Below are 16134 nucleotides of genomic sequence, written 5' to 3' on the forward strand. Positions count from 1 at the left end.
TACTGTCTTGATTACTGTAGCTTTGTAGTATAGTCTGAAGTCCGGGAGCCTGATTCCTCCAGCTCCGTTTTTCTTTCTTAAGATTGCTTTGGCTATTTGGGGCCTTTTGTGTTTCCATACAAATTGTAAAATTCCTTCTTCTAGTTCTGTGAAAAATGCCATTGGTAATTTGATAGGGATTGCATTGAATCTGTAGATTGCTTTGGGTAGCATAGTCATTTTCACAATGTTGATTCTTCCAGTCCAGGAACATGGTATATCTGTCCATCTGTTTATGTTATCTTTGATTTCTTTCATCAATGTTTTATACTTTTCTGAATACAGGTCTTTTGCCTCCTTAGGTAGGTTTATTCCTAGGTATTTCATTCTTTTTATTGTGATGGTAAATGGGATTCTTTCCTTAATTTCTCTTTCTGATCTTTCGTTGTTAGTATATAGGAATGCAGGAGATTTCTGTGCATTAATTTTGTATCCTGCAACCTTACTAAATTCATTGATTAGTTCTAGTAGTTTTCTGGTGGCATCTTTTAAGATTTTCTATGTACAGTATCATGTCACTGGCAAATGGTGACAGTTTTACTTCTTCTTTTCCAATTTGTATTCCTTTTATTTCTTTTTCTTCTCTAATTGCTGTGGCTAGGACTTCCAATACTTTGTTGAATAATAGTGGCAAAATTGGACATCCTTGTCTTTTTCCTGATCTTAGAGGAAATGCTTTCAGTTTTTCACCATTGAGAATGATGTTGGCTGTGGGTTTGTCGTATATGGCTTTTATTATGTTGAGGTAGGTTCCCTCTATGCCCACTTTCTGGAGAGTTTTTATCAAAAATGGGTGTTGAATTTTGTCAAAAGCTTTTTCTGCATCTATTGAGATGATCATATTGTTTTTATTCTTTAACTTGCTAATATTCTTTAAGTTAATTCTTTAACTTGCTCGTAGTTTTTGCTTGCCTGTAAAGCTTTTGATTTCTCCATCGAACCTGAATGAGATCCTTGCCGGGTAGAGAATCTTGGTTGTAGGTTTTTCCCTTTCATCACTTTAAATATGTCCTGCCACTGCCTTCTGGCTTGCAGAGTTTCTGCTGAAAGATCAGCTGTTAACCTATGGGGATTCCCTTGTAGGTAATTTGTTGCTTTTCCTTGCTGCTTTTAATATTTTTTCTTTGTATTTAATTTTTGATAGCTTGATTAATATGTGCCTCGGCGTGCTTCTCTTTGGGTTTATCCTGTAAGAGACTCTCTGCATTTCCTGGACTTGATCGACTATTTCCTTTCCCATGTTAGGGAATTTTTTGACTATAATCTCTTCAAATATTTTCCCAGACCCTTTCTTTTTCTCTTCTTCTTCTGGGACCCCTATAATTCGAATGTTGGTGCGTTTAATGTTGTCCCAGAGGTCTCTGAGACTGTCCTCAATTCTTTTCATTCTTTTTTCTTTATTTTGCTCCCCGGCAGTTATTTCCACCATTTTATCTTGCAGCTCACTTATCCATTCTTCTGCCTCAGTTATTCTGCTATTGATTCCTTCTCGAGTATTTTTAATTTCAGTTACTGTGTTGTTCATCACTGTTTGTTTGCTCTTTAGTTCTTCTAGATCCTTGTTAAACGTTTCTTGTATTTTCTCCATTCTGTTTCCAAGATTCTGGATCATCATTATTATCATTACCCTGAATTCTTTTTCACGTAGGTTGCCTATTTCGTCTTCATTTATTTGGTCTTGTAGGTTTCTACCTTGCTCTTTGTCTGTAACATTTTTTTGTCGTTTTTTATTTTTATTTTTTATTTTTGATGGGTGGGGCTGTATTCCTGTCTTAGTGGTTGTTTGGCCTGAGGCCAGTACTCCAGTAGTGGAGTTTGCAGGCAGTTGGATAGCGTCGGGTTTTGGTGGTGAGATGAGGACCTCTGGGAGGCCTCATTCTGATGAATATTCCCTGGGGTCTGAGGTTCTCTGTTAGTCCAGTGGTTTGGACTTGGTGTCCCACCACAGGAGCTTGGGCCCAATCTCTGGCCTGGGAACCAAGATCCCGCATGCTGCGTGGTGTGGCAAAAAAAAAAAAAGAAAAAAGGAGCAGTACAATAACAAAGAATAAAAAATAAAAATAAATTAGAAAGATAAAAAATATATTAGGAAAAATAAAAATATAATTGAAACAACTGCAACAAGGTAAACAAAACTACAACAGAGAAAAGAAAAAAAAAAGACCTTGGCTATGGGGGGCAGAGTTTAGGTGGGGTTGGCTCTTAGGCTGGGGTGGGGTTTAGGGTGGGGTGGGGCCTAGGTGGGGGTGGGGTTGACTTTTGAGCAGGGGGCGGGGCCTCTGCTTAGGACCTATGTGGAAGGGGAGAGGCAGCACGTCCAAAGGGGGGCCTACATAGTGTGGAGTTCCAGAGTTTGGAGGTAAGGCCCTGGGTGAGGGTGTGTGGGTGGGGTTTAGGCCCAGAGCGGTCGGAGGGTGTCTCAGAGGGTGTCTCCAAGTGTAGAGGTAGGGCCCTGGGTGGGGGTGTAGGGGCGGGGCTTGGCCTCTGCACCAGGAGGGAGACTCTGAGGGCAGAGGATTAGGCCCGGGAGCCCAGCAGGCTCCCCGGTGTCTAAGTGGACAGGGAAAGCATTGGCCGTGTTCCCTTCTGTTCCTCCATGCCCCCCCTCCCTTACTGTCTCCCCCAGGGTCTCCCCCATTGCTGCTGGGCCCCTAACCATGGGTGGGTCCCTCTGGGTGTAGGAACTCCCTTCCCCCAGCCGCCCCTCAGGGGTGCTGGTCCATAGGTCTGACCTTTACTTTTGCTCCCCCTTCCCTCCCTCCCACTCCCTCAGGACCCACGCAGCTGGAGGGGGCCTCGGTGGGCAGAGGGTCAGGCCTGGGATCTCAGCAGGCTCCCAGGGGCCCAAGTGGGTGGGGGAAGCCTGACCACGCTCCCTTTTGATCCTCTGCCCTCCCAGTGTTCCCCCAGTTTCCCCCTTCGGGCGTGGGACCCCTTCCCCTCCCCCAGCCGCCCCTCAGGGCACCAGTCCCATCCTGCCTCCACTTCTCCTCCCCCTTCACTCCCCCCCCACGCCCCACATCCTACCCAGTCGCTAGGGGTTCCTTCCATCCCCTTAGGTGTCCGTGGTCCCCCACTGGTGCCTGGTAGGTGCCCTAGTTGTGCAGAGACGTGGATTCTGCGTCCTCCTAGTCCGCTGTCTTGACTCCACCCCTCTATAACTTTTTAAAGCCCATATTCTTTCCTCTGTTCTACACTGACAAAACTTATCTCTGGCAATAAATGTGTATATTTTCTTTTCTCATAAAACAAAACTTGTATACCACAAAATGTATCCTTTGCTTAGATGCTGTAATTCTGGCTCCAACTTTGATCTAATGTTAGTCATCAGCATATCTCAGGTGCCTGAAAGCATTTATTCCTTATGTTTTCTTTGGAGTTTTTGGCCCCTCTAAATATAAATATGTGTATATTCTTTTTTATGATATATGTATATTCTGACCAGCAACAAACATTTTGGTTTTTTAAAAAATAAATATAGACTTGATATAGTTATTAGATTATAGGGTTTTCCTTTCCCTAATTTCTTGACACATCTTATTTTGTTAACTCTAAGAAAAAGTTATGACTATCATTATTGATGCTATATGTAATATATTACATTATATACATATTCCACATTATTAAAAAGTGAAATTATTTATTGGACATTTAAAAATGTTCCATTTTCACATTTCATAAAACAAATCAATGTTTGAACAAGAGACAAAACTTCCATTTGTGGCACAAAATACTTAACTGGCAGGGCAAGGTTAAAAAGAATTTGGTTTAAGGGAAAAACAAAATCATACGTTTATAGTAGAGTTGCAGAAAAAGATTAAAATTCTTATCCATGATGATAGCAATTTGAGGAAATGCATTTTAGTATTATGAACATTTTAAATTTTAATGAGTTGAATTATTGGAGAGCTACAGAACTTTATGAGCACTCTCTACCTTTATGTTGTTAACCCTGGCTGCTGTGCTTGATAAGACAGTATAGATAGTATGTGGTGAGTCAGTCTTGACAGGCATCTTACAGATTGAACAGAAAGAAGCAGTAGACTAGAAACACTGTCAAGGAAACACAGTGATGGTACTTTGAAAAAGGGAGACAAATCTGAAATACACCACAGAGTCTGCATATAAAAGTTCATTTGTTAATTGAAAATTTAAGACTATAATAATATTTTATGTATCTAATAAAAAGTCTTAAAATTTTGCATTTTGTATGTATATTTAATCAATTTTGCACTTAATAGCTCTCTATACTATATCTGTTTTCAAACACTTAAAATTGTATAAAAGTAGAATAAAATCACAGAACTGCAAAAGACCTTAGGTCTCTTCTAAGAGCACATTGTGCTTTTCAGAGATGAGGAAATTGATGCCCAGACAGTTCATTTAAAGAAGAACAAAGCACATATATTCCCTCATGCTCACATGCAAATGCTCTCCCTCACACACACACGCACACACACACGGACAAAGTATAGGCTTCACATAGAGATCAGCGTTGCTGTGAACATTTGTATGAATTAGAAAAGACAAATAGGTGGTAATTGAACCATTAGAAACATTTTAGCTTTCTCTCTTCAGAAAACAAAATTTTACTTCTAAAGTCTTAAAACTTTAACGAATTGTAAGAAAATCAGAAAAAGTTCTAAACTATTTTAACTTACTGGGATGAAAACATAGATGGTTAATGATTTCAAGAGAACTATTTTTAAAACCTCTGAGAACTATGATTACAGCAAGACAGCTAAATTGACTAGCAAAGTCAGAATTCCTTACAAGATTCTCTTTGGATACTGAGGTTCAATCCAAGCCTTGTATTTGTCGGCTTTGTATTATTTAATATACGTATATCAAAGAACTAGTCAGAGAGACTGTCTCTATTTTAAGTCTACGAGAACCGTCACCAGCATGCACTGACAGATGTTAAAGAATGTCTGTGGAAAGAATGTCAAAAACCTCTCCAAAGGAAAGTCTTTAAACCATGTCCTTAATACAGAAATGCAAAACCAGATTTAATTGCCCTTTTCCTAAACAGCTCAGACATGCAGGCTCATTTACTGCAGCATATGGTCTGCGAAAATGCACAGTGGAAGAGAGCAGTGATGGTGAAGGCTGGCATTGAATCCATTTAGGCTGGAGTTCACAAAGATCAGTCGGAGGCAAGCACTTGAAGTTAAAGAAACACACCAAGCAGTGAAAACACAGGCTATTTTCATTTTGAACATGCTCACTGGAGATATCCTATTTGATTTCAAGACAGCAGTATTCAATGTTTTATAATATGAAATACAGCATTTCTGAAAAACTAATATCCAGAGTTTTTTTTTCTAATTAAAAAAGGTATGAAAAATAGACAACCTTGCATTAAGCCATGGAGACTTTTTTCTGATAATTTATTATCTGTTACCACTGAAAGTAACCATTTTTCTAGTGGGAAACAGTTAAAACAATGAGTTAGGCGGCAGCAACATGGTTTACATTTTATTTCAAAGGGAAGACATTATGAGACCATATGAAGTGGTAACTTCTTATCACTCCTAAAGCGATTAAGCTTACAGTTCTTGCAAGAAGTCAGAGGTAACTGAGAACTTAAGAAAAGGAAGAGGAGAAAAAAAATCTGTGAATCCTCTTATACAGCTTTGTGGTGTTGGCAAGTGACTTCCATGTATCTTAATTTTCTATCTGTAACATGGAAGAAGCTATCTTTACAGAGAATTTTGTTTTAACCTCTAAATATCTAAAAGACAGTTCAGTTGCTGTGTGTCTAGTACAGTGTCACACAGATTTGAGGAAAAATACAAAAAATAACAGAAAGGAAGGAAAACATTTGAGGACTTAGGAATGGCAACATGGATCTGATCGTTTATTATTGCTGGAATCTAATTAGTAATAGCTATTTATTATAACAAATTTCAGAGTTCTATTTTTCCTGTAAAACTAGCCTTTCTTCCAGTGTTATATATTGTAGGACAAGTATGCTTACTATTTGTATTGTCAATTTGAAATTGTCTATAACTGCACTAAATGGCTATTTAAATTTAGTTCAAATTAAATAAAATTTGAAAATTTGGTTCCTCACTCACATTAGTCATATTTCAAGTGCTCAATGACCACCTTATATGGAATGTTTCTGTCATTACAGAAAGTTATGTTGGGCAACGGTGTTTTGGTATTACTGGTATTTTAGTTAAGTTTTTTTTTTTTTTTTTTTTTTTTTTTAATAAGGAAACTGAGAGTGGAACGTGGCCTTGAAAGCGGAGGAGAAACGTATTTCTTTTTTTTTGTTTGTTTTATTTATTTTATTAATTTTTTTTTTAATTTTTGGCTGTGTTGGGTCTTCGTTTCTGTGCAAGGGCTTTCTCCAGTTGCGGCGAGCGGGGGCCACTCCTCATCACAGTGCGCGGGCCTCTCACCATCGCGGCCTCTCTAGTTGCGGAGCACAGGCTCCAGACGCGCAGGCTCAGTAGCTGTGGCTCACGGGCCTAGTTGCTCCGCGGCATGTGGGACCCTCCCAGACCGGGGCACGAACCCGCGTCCCCTGCATTGACAGGCGGATTCCCAACCACTGCGCCACCAGGGAAGCCCTAGTTAAGTTTTTATCAATGCATTTCATTGAAAGGTGAGAAGATAAATCATATATTTTTAGATAGCAGGTGTAGAGGAGATGGATCTCCTCCCAATGCAAACAATAAGCCAAAGTTTAAGCTGTAAAGAAGATGCATTTAACCCATGTAGCAAGACACAAAAATGAAATGGTGGTATTGTTATGGCAGTGTGATTTTCTGAAATAGTGAGCAACTCTTGCTAACATTGTCGACAAAGTCAGTCTTCCATTAGTTTACACAGTAATCACATTCTTGGAAATTTAGTGTATACTTAAACTCTTATTTTTAAAAAACCAACTCTTTGTATTTAGCAGACAGAGTTTTAGGCTTAGATAATTATAAGCAGGTTTTTCAACCACATCAATGTCTAGCACAGATCCAGGACAACTCTGTTGTATGGAAGAGTTCTGTGCATTACAGAATGTCTCCATCCCATCCACCCCTACTAAATGTCAATCTCATCATTGTGACAACCATACAGTACTTCTGAACATTTCCAACACGTTTTGGTATAATTATTTGCTATAAACAAACATTTATGGTATAAATATTCAAGATGGTGGGACCCATTCAGCTTCTTAAGAGTCATCTCAAGCCTGTTCCTTTGTTGGATACATTTTATTGATTTATCTTTTTATTCCATGGTTATTTTATTTATTTTTTTTTTAATTGAAGTATAGTTAATTTACAGTGTTGTATTAGTTTCTGGTATACAGCAAAGTGATCCAGTTATACATGTATATATATTCTTTTTCATATTCTTTTCCATTATAGTTTATTACAAGGCATTGAATATAGTTCCCTGTGCTATACATCAGGACCTTGTTTATTTATTTTACATACCGTAGTTTGCATCTGCTAATCCCAAATTCCTAATTTATCCCTCCCCCCTTACCCCCCTTTTCCATATTTTTTAAAGTGAAAATATTATGCTTCTCTGGACCTAATTCTCTTTTTAACACCTGTCCTTATTCATTCCTAATAGTTTTAAACTTAAGGAAGTGACCAGGGTAATGAAAGAAAAATTCCTTCTTTACATATGCCATGGACTTTTGTCTTATATCCATTAGAAAATGAGGCCGTGGTAGAGGTTGGGTCTACCGCTTACCAACTGTGTGGCTGTGAGCAGTGGCCCAGTGAGCTTGTTCATTGAAGTCCTAGGTTTCATTAAGAAACACATTGGGAATTAAACAACAGACATAATTATCACAAGGCCATGTTGTTGTGTAGATGGAATGAGAACCCATTTCTTTTACCTCAAGAAATATAAACAGACTTAAAATCTAGCACAAAACTTTTTAATCTTATAGGTCTGTAGATGACCTTCAGGTAATCTGTGAACTTCTTAAAATTGTAGCAAAATTATGGGTATTTGTGCACTTTTAGAAGGAAAAGTCCATTGATGTAATCAAAGGAATGAGGAAAAACTAATTAAAATTTAAAAATAATAAAACCTCATTATAGGAAGAAGACATAGAGGAGATAGTGTCTGGTATATAAAGAAGGGGGATGGTTGATTAGGTTAGAAGTTAAGTCTACTATTGAAATGGTAATTTTTTTTTAAATTTTTTAATTTTATTTATTTTTTTTATACAGCAGGTTCTTATTAGTCATCAGTTTTATACACATCAGTGTATACATGTCAATCCCAATCTCCCAGTTCATCACACCACCACCATCCCCACCCCCCCGATGGCTTTCCCCACTTGGTGTCCATACGTTTGTTCTCTACATCTGTGTCTCAACTTCTGCCCTGTAAACCGGTTCATCTGTACCATTCTTCTAAGTTCCACATACATGCGTTAATATACGATATTTGTTTTTCTCTTTCTGACTTACTTCACTCTGTATGACAGTCTCTAGGTCCATCCACGTCTCTACAAATGACCCAATTTCATTTCTTTTTATGGCTGAGTAATATTCCATTGTATATATGTACCACATCTTCTTTATCCATTCATCTGTTGATGGGCATTTAGGTTGCTTCCATGACCTGGCTATTGTAAATAGTGCTGCAGTGAACATTGGGGTGCATGTGTCTTTTTGAATTATGGTTTTCTCTGGGTATATGCCCAGTAGTGGGATTGCTGCATCATATGGTAATTCTATTTTTAGTTTTTTAAGGAACCTCCATACTGTTCTCCACAGTGGCTGTATCAATTTACATTCCCACCAACAGTGCAAGAGGGTTCCCTTTTCTCCACACCCTCTCCAGCATGAAATGGTAAATTTTAAAGGAAGCTAAAAAATGCTTCTTGGAAGAAAAAATAATGAACCTATTGAAATGATCATCTTCCCCTTCCAAGAAGTAGTATGTGCTAAAAATAGATTCATTGACAGCTTAACTCCATCAGGAATTAAGGAAGAGTGATAGGAGATAGGTAAAATTAGACAGCTCTACCTGCCCCTCAATCCTCAGTGTTCCTTGAACCACTGTCAAAAAGAATACTAGAGTAGATAAGTCACTACGACTGACAATATATTCTACTTGTTTTCATTTATATTGTGGTTAATGCTGGGAAGTGTGGACTGTTAAATGTGTAGTTTTCTGAATTTTACTTGCTTTTGTTCAGTGCTGTTTTGCCTCACATCTTCAAAGGAAATTCAGCATTCATTTCAAAAGAAATTGTTTTCTTTTTTGTAGGACATTTATAATGTATTTTTATATATTGCATGTTATATATATTATATAATACATTTTAAGAGAGGAATGCTTATACCATTAAAATAAGTAAGATTTGAATCAAAGCAAATTATTGAAAGAAAACTCACCCCCAAAACATACCTTCTACAGAAATCCTTCATTGGTTTAATTATTACTTGGAATTATATCTGGGACTGCTCTTGTACTCCCCATCATGCCAAGGCTGGAGCATCAGGTGTCACCGGCTTTGTTTTGATGGTGATGGTGGTGGTGGTGGTGGTGGTGGTGGTGGTGGTGGTGATTGATGATGGTAGCTAACATTTATTGAGCATTTATAAGGGCTTGGCAGGTGTTAACTCATTTCATGCTCATAGGAACCTAGAAGGCATAATTATTCCCATTTTACAAATGAGGAAACTGAAACAGAGAGATGAAGTAACTGGCTCAGAGTTGCATATTTATGGATAGAGCTGGGCACACATCTGGCCATCTGGCTCCAGAGTCTAGAGTCTTGACCACCACATTGCCTCTTCTGGATATTTATACTTAGGCCCAAATCTTTGAATAAATAGACCATTTAAGAACTGCATGAACAAGCTGGGGAAAGAGTTTACTGGCATTTTCATTTTAAATCTTGTTATGTGGAACAATGGAAACCCACATGGGAAGACTAAGTGGTATTAAGTGATTGTCAAAGACCGCAGTACTGAAGGTTCACCTCAAATTTCATTGGCAGAAATGGAGTTCTCAGAAATACATTAGTTATTTCTTTACTTTTCCCTTTAATAAAGTGTTTCCAAGTTAAAGCGCGGATAAACTCCACATTAATTGTATGGCTGCTATTCCTGTTGAGTGAGGACTTTGCTAACCTTTCCATGTCCCGGGTCTCCCAGAAAGGACAGTCTGTGTCTGGGAGAGGCAGCCCCACCCCAGCTGTCAGTAGGCTTTGTTCAAGGGACTGTTGTTAGGTGCCTTTCTCCATTATATATTGTCATTGCCTGACCTTTTTTTTTTTTTTTTTTTTTTGATCTGTTTAAATTACTCACCCTAAAGTCTGTTGGCTTTTTCATCACTTATAGAAAACATCTGTTACCCTCAAAGGCTGTTAATGGTGGCCACAAAGTCCTGTCAGAGGTCCTCATTTTACTGGCCCTTTGTATGTGTGTAGGATGCTGTGTCTTGTACACAATAAAGGTAATTCTAGGCCAGATTTTTCTCAAATGCTGATCAGAGAAGACTGCATCCAAATCACCTGGGGAGCTTGTTAAAAAGGGAAATTTCCAAGTCCCACCCTACATTTGCCAGCTCACTCTCTGGGGTTGCTTCCCTCATTTGCATTTTTAATAAGCACCCCAGGTGCTTCTGATGTACTGGAAAGTGAAAAACCACTGTTCAAAAGGCTACGTTAAATGAAATGTATACATCTCAGTACTGTAAGAGAGGCAGATGTGATTAAAGCCCTGCCCATAAAGAGCCTGTAGTCTGCTAGGGAAGATAACACATAGAAATAATGCACAGTGAAAATTAAGTACCATAAAAGTAGAAACAGCTACTTCCAGGTAGCAGAAGTCAGAGAATCTTCTAGAGGTTTTTTTGTTTAGTGCAAGGTATGTACATGTGGGTGATTCTTCATTCATTTAGCACATGTAAAGTCCTGCAGTTCATTTTTCATCTCCTTTACCAACTCACTGGATAACTTCTAGAATTTGCATAATTTTTAGAGATGAAGACAAAACTTTCATATTATTAAAGGCTACTACACCTAAAAAAATTTTCCTTTCCATAAACTACCAAGCATACTGTGCACTCATGGTATTTCTGATTTTATTTTTTAACAGGAGATTGCTAGCATTTTATGACACAGAACCATCTACACTGAGAGCTTCCCCTTCAGTGAGACTGTGCCCAGAAATTGTGTCCCAAGTGTTTGTGAATGTTCATCCCTTTTCATAAAAAGTCACTGTTCCCTTTCATCATGGTTGTTTATAGGCCAGATATGAATAATGGAAGGAGAAGAGAACTAACTTTATTAACTACTGTGCACCAGGCACTGTGCCAGGCAAACTTCAGAGAGGTTAAGTAAATGAGCCAGGCCACACAGCTGCTAAAGCCAAGAGAATGGAAAGCCTAGGTAGTCGGTGAGGTGGTGGCTTTTGCCAGCAAGCGTCTTGTTAACTTATTGACAAACATTTGAGTACCTGCTGCACTGGCGCTGGAAGGATACAGAGATAAATACAGTGCCAGATCTTGGGGAGTATTCGATCTAATGAGAAATCAGAGATTTACACAGTTAACCAATACAGGTGAGTGAAGGGCACTGACATTTGCACTTACTGGGCTATGCGTTTTCAATATATAATATTATCCCATTTAACCATCCCAGCAAACCTGCCAAGTGGTCGAAGTCTGTTATATAGATGAGGGAATTGTGGTTCAGAGAAAGCAAGTTACCCAAGGTTACCCAACTCGTAAGTAGCAGGGCTCAGATTTGCATCCAAGTCTGTGACTGCAAAACCTCTGTCTTCCTTGGGAATTCCAGTGACAGAATCTGCATTCTGATAAGGGGACTGTGGAGGCTCTCAGGAGCTGCATTTGATGCATTCTACCTGGATACTTAGGAATCAGTAGGATTTATTTAGAAGGAAAGTCCAAGCAGTGCTACAACAGACGCAAAGGTGCAGAGGAGTAGAAGTGTGTGGGAATGGACGTTAGGCCATTTCCACGTAAGCAGAGCAGATATGGAACCATCGTGAGAGGCGGACTAGGAAGGTGGGCTCCGGGAAGACCAGGTCCTACATCAAGCTTTAGCTAAGGATGATGAGACCTGAAGGGCTAAGCTCAAGAAATATCTGTTAAAAAATGAACAAAACTTGATAACTAATTGGATGTTGCAGGGTGGGGGGGAGGGAAGGGGGTCAACATGAATCAAAGCTGATTAAATGAATCACTGGAGTAGTGCTGTAAGGACAAATGAAAGAATCCATTAGAACACAGGTTACAGCTCCAAGTAATGCAGAAAATAGTGTTCAGCTTTACCTTGTCTGTGAACTTAGCTTGTTTTCCCAGTGGTTAATTCATACGGAGTGTGTTCTATAATCGCTGTTTTCTAAGAATATAAAGCTATGCCTTAATATTCTAGGATATCTCTTTAATTTTTTTAAACAAAGACAGAAAGTAAGGTCTATGCCGTCAGATACACACTCCCATGTGCATATATGTAAACATACATATAAAAGGACTAGGAAATGTGACTGACATCATGATTTTACAAATTTTACAAAAGGACATTTCCTTCTGTAACCAGAAAGAAAAATAACTTTAAAAAAAAAAGCCAAATAGCCTAAATGTTTACTTGACGGACCACTTATAAATTCCTCCAGAATACCTAATCAAACATTGTTCATTATATGGTCTACTAAAATCATTTTCCAGTGACTTTTTTGGAGAACTCTGTTTCTTCATTTTCTGTTTATATAAAATTGTTTTAATTTTAATTTTAAGACTAACTTAGAGTACTCGAGGTATATATTTTTAGATTTTTAAAGATTTGTGGTTTTCATTCAGTAGCCATATTTTCACTCTCCCGTACCTTTTCATAATGTTGATGTTAAATTCTTAAAATAATTGGTCAAGGAAGAAAGACAGATGAGTATCAGTTTTCATTTGGTATTGTGAAATACTTGAATAATTTTTTTGACCTAACTGAGCCATCATGCATGTTATGGCCAGCATTATACTTTAGTTACAGTTCAATCAATCCCCAGTACTAAGTACTTTGCACTTAGACTGTTTTCCATTTTGTTTTTGTAAAATTTCTTTTACTTTAAAAGAAGATTTTAATTTTAGAAGACAAAATGTTTCTGAAAACATTTTTTCCCCTTGATACTTTTTGACTTTAAAAATAACTGACATTAAAATAAATGTCAGTTTCAAGAACCAACTTGTTTGAATTTCAGTTTGGAATACGTTTTTATTTAGGTTATAAAATCTTTAAAGGCAGCTTTAAGATGAAAATTCTGATACAACTAAATTACTTTTCTGTCAAAAACAACTATTTCTCATATACTAGTGTTAATTTTGTTATCTTGAGCCAACACAAATTAAAATTAGAATTTGGGTTTTACTTTAAAGTAGTTGTTCATTTAGTGATATTCAGAATTAATGGAATTTTTTTTCTTACTGTTTAGGAAATACCAGAAAGGAACCAGAGTCCGGCTGCGGCTGTTAGATCTTGAACTTACATCTAGGTTCTTGGGAGCAACAACAGATACAACTATCCTAGAGGCTGACGCAATTCTGTTAGGAATCCAGGAGAGTAAAGACTCAAAATCAAAAGAAGAACGTCATGAAAAATAAATGAACTTTGCTTAGTGTATTCACTCCTTTTTTGTTGAACCCAGGTATTCATCACGATTGCCATTAGACAATTATGAATAAATGATTGGAGAAGACATAGTAAATGCAAGCTATAATTATAGCTCTTATTTGTCAGAATTTTCTTTAGGTGTATCTCTCCTCCCCCTGTTTTTATACCCATTCTTTCCTTTGATTGGGATAGTGTAAACTGTACTTAGATACTCTGTCATTCAATAAATATGTTTTGAGTGTACTCTTTGTGCGTGGCACTGTTCTAAATACTAAAGAAACAGCAGTAAACAAATTAGACAGAATTGCTTGCCTAGTAGAGCTTACCTTTGGCTGGAGGAAATTGATAACAAATAAGTAAAATATTGATATATAGTATGTTAGACAGGGATGTGTGCTGAAGACAGAAATAGAGCAGGAAGGGCAGAGGATCTGAGTAGACATTTTTCCAAAGAAGACATACAGATGGCCAAGAGGTACATGAAAAGGTGCTCAATGTCAGGGAAACGTGTCAAAACCACGAGATACCACCCCACACCTGTTGGAATGGCTGTAATGAAAAGGCAAGAAATAGCAAGTGTTGGCGAGGATGTGGAGTTTTAAAAGGGAACCCTTGTGCACTGTTTGTAGGAATGTCAGTTGGTGCAGCCACTATGGCAAACAGTATGGGGGTTCCTCAAACAATTAGAATTAGCACATGATCCAGCAATTCCACTTATGGGTATTTCCAAAGAAAATGAAAACATTAACTCAAAAATATATGCACCCCCATGTTCATTGCAGCATTATTTACAATAGCCAAGGTATGGAAGCAACCTAAGTGTCCATCAATGGATTAATGGATAAGGAAACTGTGATACACACACACACACACACACACACACACACACACACACACAATGGAATATTATTCAGCCATTAAAAAATAAGGAAATCTTGCCATTTTTGACAGCATGGATTGACCTTGAAGGCATTGTGCAATGTGAAATAAGTCAGAGAAAGATAAATACCGTAAGATCTCACTTATATGTGGAATCTAAGAAAAAGAGCTCATGGATTCAGGGAAGAGATTGGTAGTTCTAGGGCAGGGGTTGGTGGTGGGGAGAGGGGGAAAATGCGTGAGAGGGGTTAAAAAGTACAAACTTCCAGCTATAAGATACATAAGCCATGAGGATGTAATGTACAGCATGGTGACTATAGTTAATAATACTCTATCGTATATTTGAAAGTCGCTAAGAGAGTAGATCTTAAAAGTTCTCATTACAAGGAAGAAAATTTTAAACTATGTATAGGGATGGATATTAACTAGACTTATTGTGGTGATCATTTCCCAATATACACAAATATCAAATCATTCTGTACACCTGAAACTAATGTATTTCAATTATATCTCAATTAAAAAAAATAAAGCAAAGAATGGGTTTATGAGGTATCAGAGTGATAGATTGAAATTTAGGTTGTGCTGTCAATAGAAACCCTCAGAAGAATTTACTTTTTTTTGTTGTTGATGTAAAAGATTTTATTTTTCCACTGATACGGTATTTAGAAAAAGCTCTTTAAAGAGCTTTTTTTTTTAATTGAAATATAATTGACATATAATGGTATATTAGTTTCAGGTATATAACAGAATGATTCAATATTTATATATATTACAAAATGATCACCACAGTAAGTCTAGTTAACATCCATCACTGTATGTAGTTACCAGGAATTCACTTGAATAATAACTGAAGGATTGAAGGAGCTAGTCCCATGAGTCCCTGGGAAAGAGTATTCTAACAGAGGGAACAGCTACTACAAAGGACCAGATTGTGCTTGTCCCATTTAAGGGGCTTGCGAGGAAGCCATCGTAACTGAGCATAAGAGGAATAGGAGATGAACCTGAAGAAGTGAGGGAGGTCTTGTTGGTCCTGGTATGAACTTTGGCGTTTATTTACTCTGATTGGGGTGGAGGGTCTTTGCAGGATTCTCAGCAGAGGAAGGGTATAATCTGACTGACAATTTCACTGGATCCCTTACTAGCTGGGTAGACTGAAGATGAACAAGGGCAGCAGCAGCAAAATGTTAGGAGACTTTGCAGCAATCCAGGCGAGAGATGCTGGTAGCTTGGACCAGTGGAGTAGCAGTGCAGGTGGTGAGAAGTGATTGCAATCTGGGTATATTTCGAAGGTAGAGACCGTGGTATTTCCTAACATATTGGATATGGAGTGTGTGATAAAGAGAGGAGTGAGGGATGACTCCAAGGTTTTTGGCCTGTGCAACTAGGAGAATTGCCTTTAATTGGAAAGGGGAGAGCAGGTTTGAGGGGGACTATGAGGGCTCCGTTTTGGACTCGTTAAATTTGAGATGCCCATTAACAATTTAAGTGGAGATGTTCTGCAGGCAGTTGGATACGTGGATCTGGAATTCATGGGAGAGGTCCTGATGTAATATAAAAACTTGCAAATCATAAACATTTTATCGTACTTCACAAATTATGTAGGT

The 16134-nt window shown here is 38.0% G+C and overlaps 1 protein-coding gene across 1 annotated transcript in view; it reads left to right on the plus strand.

The window, feature by feature from the left end:
* The window catches only part of MRPS28 (mitochondrial ribosomal protein S28), a 99906-nt gene extending 86012 nt beyond the window's left edge, over positions 1–13894 (plus strand). Inside the window, exon 3 of the mRNA XM_059901304.1 lies at positions 13473–13894. Coding sequence (XP_059757287.1) covers positions 13473–13641 — 169 coding nt within the window. The 3' untranslated portion in view covers positions 13642–13894. The remainder of the gene's footprint in view (positions 1–13472) is intronic.
* Positions 13895–16134: the final 2240 nt, after the last annotated feature.

The sequence above is a fragment of the Balaenoptera ricei genome, chromosome 17, assembly GCF_028023285.1.
Source record: "Balaenoptera ricei isolate mBalRic1 chromosome 17, mBalRic1.hap2, whole genome shotgun sequence".
Taxonomy (NCBI): Eukaryota; Metazoa; Chordata; class Mammalia; order Artiodactyla; family Balaenopteridae; genus Balaenoptera; species Balaenoptera ricei.